We start from the raw sequence: 2787 nt of genomic DNA, 5'->3' as shown, positions 1-2787 counted from the left end.
TGCACACCCGATTGGTGCTGTGCACCCGCCGTCACGCGTGACACACAGCAGACACAGAGAGCGCATATGGATAAGAACTTCGGCTAGTGGCGCAGTATTGGTTCGACTGATAAGAGGCTTGTCCTTTCGAGCTATCGTATACCGTACCCTTACTAACTACACTGACAGCACGTGAGTACGTCACCTTCCCCTTGCAACAATGTCACATACGCCGTGCTTGCTGCATCATGTATTCTCTCTTTCTTCTGTGCCTCCTCTTCAGTGAACTTTTTGAAGTACGAATAAAAACGATGGTGATGCTGCTGCGCTACGTCCTCCTGGTGTGTGTCCTCTGCGTCTGCCTGGGCTGCGGCTGTGAGGCGGCCAACCAGGATGCTACGACGCTAAATCGCGACAGCTCTACCAATACTGATGAAGACAATATTATCACGGAGGACACACCCAACGCGGCCTCGAATGGGGCGACCACGAACACTGCAAGTGATGCTCCCGTCAAAGAACCCAAAAAGGACGGCAGTACCACCGCCCAGCACTTTTCGCCCCTTGTGCTTCTTGCGGGCGCGTGTGCTGCTGTGCCGNACATCTACGCCAGCCCGGAGGATGGGCAGGAGTCGCCTGGCACTGCAACTATCAACGAGGATGCCTCGAACACTGCAAGCGCTCCTTCCGTCAAAGAACCCAAAAAGGACGGCAGTACCACCGCCCAGCACTTTTCGCCCCTTGTGCTTCTTGCGGGCGCGTGTGCTGCTGTGCCGCTGGTGGTTTGGTAAACCGGGCACACACATGGGAGGCATGTGCTTACCCAGCCGCTTGTTTTATTAATACCAACGTATTCATTAACCTTTTTGCACGCAGACACATTGGGCTCCTAATATAAGTCTAAGCGTGCCTCTATCCCGTAACTGTTCTCTTTTTTTTTCTTTTGTTGGGGTGTGCCGCAGCGTTCCTCGCTGTGGGGGTATATCTTTTTAACTGTTCATTGCTTTCAGAGACCTCCCTTGTGTGCTTGTGGAGGGAGGTGCTCCTTGGACCCTCCTGCTGCAGGCCCGGACTGCCGGTGCCCGCACACCCGTGTGTCGGCCTGTCGTGGTGGCGTTTGTTTTGTTCTTTTTCGGGGAGTGGTGCAAATAGGGTGATCTGTGTGTGCGTGATTGCTCCCTTGTGTGTGTGTGTCTGTTGGGCTGCTGTGTGTGTGTGAGTGTGTGCCCCTTTGCTTCCCTCCTCTCCTGCGCAGCTCAAGGCAACAACTACCACTACCACCGTGACTACTGCAGTGATGACGCTGCGCCACGTGCTGTTTGTGTGTGCCTGGGCTGCGACTGTGCGGTGGCTAACGACGGGAGACTTTTGAAGGTGCACCATCCCGATGGACACGCTGCTGCGGCTGAAGCCGATAGGATTGAGGATGCGGTGCGTGAAACTGTTGGGCAGCAGGTGGTGGATGCACCAATTACCCATCAGGGTGATGGGCAGCTGATACCGTTTGTGGGGGAGCGAAGGCACACTTCTGCGGGTGAATCGATGCAAGAAGTGGGGAATGCTTCCGAAGAGGACGAGAAGGGGGAAGACGAGGCTGATGGTGGTGACGATGTGGGTGAAGAAGACGAGGAGGAGGAGGAAGAGTAAGATAAGGATGACGAGGATGAGAGTGAGGCCCAAACAGGGGACGATCGAAGAAGTATGGGAGAACTCCCAAAGAAAACAAATGCCGAAGATAAAGCTCAACGCAAGAAAGAAGCTACAGAAAGGAAAGAAAAAGACAGAGTTACATCTGCACAGTTAGGCGCAGCATAAGGTGGCACTCCTGGTCTCCCCGGCTTCCCTCCATCTCCCACCTTAGATCTGCCTCCTAAGGCGAACGGGCAGCTAGCCTCGGGTCGAAGTGACAATCCCCCGGAGTTGGCGAGAAAACACAAGAGCGGTGTGACTGCGAGCCAAGACCACGCTGACAAAGGAGATGGGCATGAACCCACAAATCAGCTGCAAGGGACCCCAGTGAGCGGCATTCCTCCTGTCATTGGCGTTGGCACTGGAAGTGCCGATCAAACTGGCAGCAATGCTGATAGTGGGAAGTCTGGGAGGGAGAAGGCCAATGGAAAATCGCCTTTGCCCAACGGTGAGCTCACAGAGAGCGGCATCCAACCTCCTATTGCAGAAGACGTTCGCAGCCAGACGATTAGTGGCAAGGACCCACGGACATCTGGTGGTACACACAACACTGGCAGTGCAGTTGTCGGAGTTGGTTCCTCTGCAGTTGACGCTGCCACTGCGACAGAATCTAATGTCAGCCCACCTGATGCTGCGACGATTGCTGGTGGAAGGGGTAATGACGCAGCGGCAACGCAGGGACCATCAGGGTTCGCTTCCACCAGTCCTGCTGCGGTAGAGAAGGTGAAGGGTACAAGGAAGCCGGACAGCAGCGTCAGTCCTGTGTGGGTGCACGGATCTCTTCTGGTGTTGATGACGGTGTCGATGGCGGTGACGGCTGTGATCTGAGTGCCACCATTGGGCATGGAGCATGCAGCCGTTGGCTCATGATGGATATGTTTCTCCCCTCTTTCTAATTGTTGCTTAGGGCTCTGCTTCCCCTTTTTCGTACGTGTAGTAGAGTGCGAGGAGCAGCTGTGTCGTGCTGGCTGAGTTGCCGCACTGCATCTCCGTACTGTCCGCAACACCCACACCGCAGAGGGACTGAGGGAGGTGGGTGTGTGGCATCCTCGTGGTGTGTGGGGTGGAGGGTGCGTTAATCCTAATTGCTTTTCATTTCTGCCTGCATGTGCTCGTGGA

At 55.2% G+C, this 2787-nt stretch overlaps 3 protein-coding genes across 3 annotated transcripts; 1 reads left to right on the top strand and 2 right to left on the bottom strand.

Annotated features, from left to right (window-relative positions):
• Positions 1 to 290: 290 nt before the first annotated feature.
• On the top strand, positions 291 to 770 carry DQ04_03421020 (hypothetical protein; the record flags this gene model as incomplete). Its single annotated transcript, XM_009312811.1, has 1 exon — positions 291 to 770. The coding sequence occupies one exon, from the start codon at positions 291 to 293 to the stop codon at positions 768 to 770; it is 480 nt and encodes a 159-aa protein (XP_009311086.1).
• Positions 771 to 891: 121 nt separating this feature from the next.
• On the bottom strand, positions 892 to 1458 carry DQ04_03421010 (hypothetical protein; the record flags this gene model as incomplete). Its single annotated transcript, XM_009312810.1, has 1 exon — positions 892 to 1458. One exon carries the CDS (start codon positions 1456 to 1458, stop codon positions 892 to 894), a length of 567 nt encoding a protein of 188 aa, XP_009311085.1.
• Positions 1459 to 2042: 584 nt separating this feature from the next.
• On the bottom strand, positions 2043 to 2513 carry DQ04_03421000 (hypothetical protein; the record flags this gene model as incomplete). Its single annotated transcript, XM_009312809.1, has 1 exon — positions 2043 to 2513. The coding sequence occupies one exon, from the start codon at positions 2511 to 2513 to the stop codon at positions 2043 to 2045; it is 471 nt and encodes a 156-aa protein (XP_009311084.1).
• Positions 2514 to 2787: the final 274 nt, after the last annotated feature.

Source organism: Trypanosoma grayi, assembly GCF_000691245.1.
Source record: "Trypanosoma grayi strain ANR4 Tgr_342_V1, whole genome shotgun sequence".
Classification (NCBI taxonomy): domain Eukaryota; phylum Euglenozoa; class Kinetoplastea; order Trypanosomatida; family Trypanosomatidae; genus Trypanosoma; species Trypanosoma grayi.
Note: the sequence above shows the minus strand (reverse complement) of the source record. Positions and strands in the feature narration are given on the sequence as shown.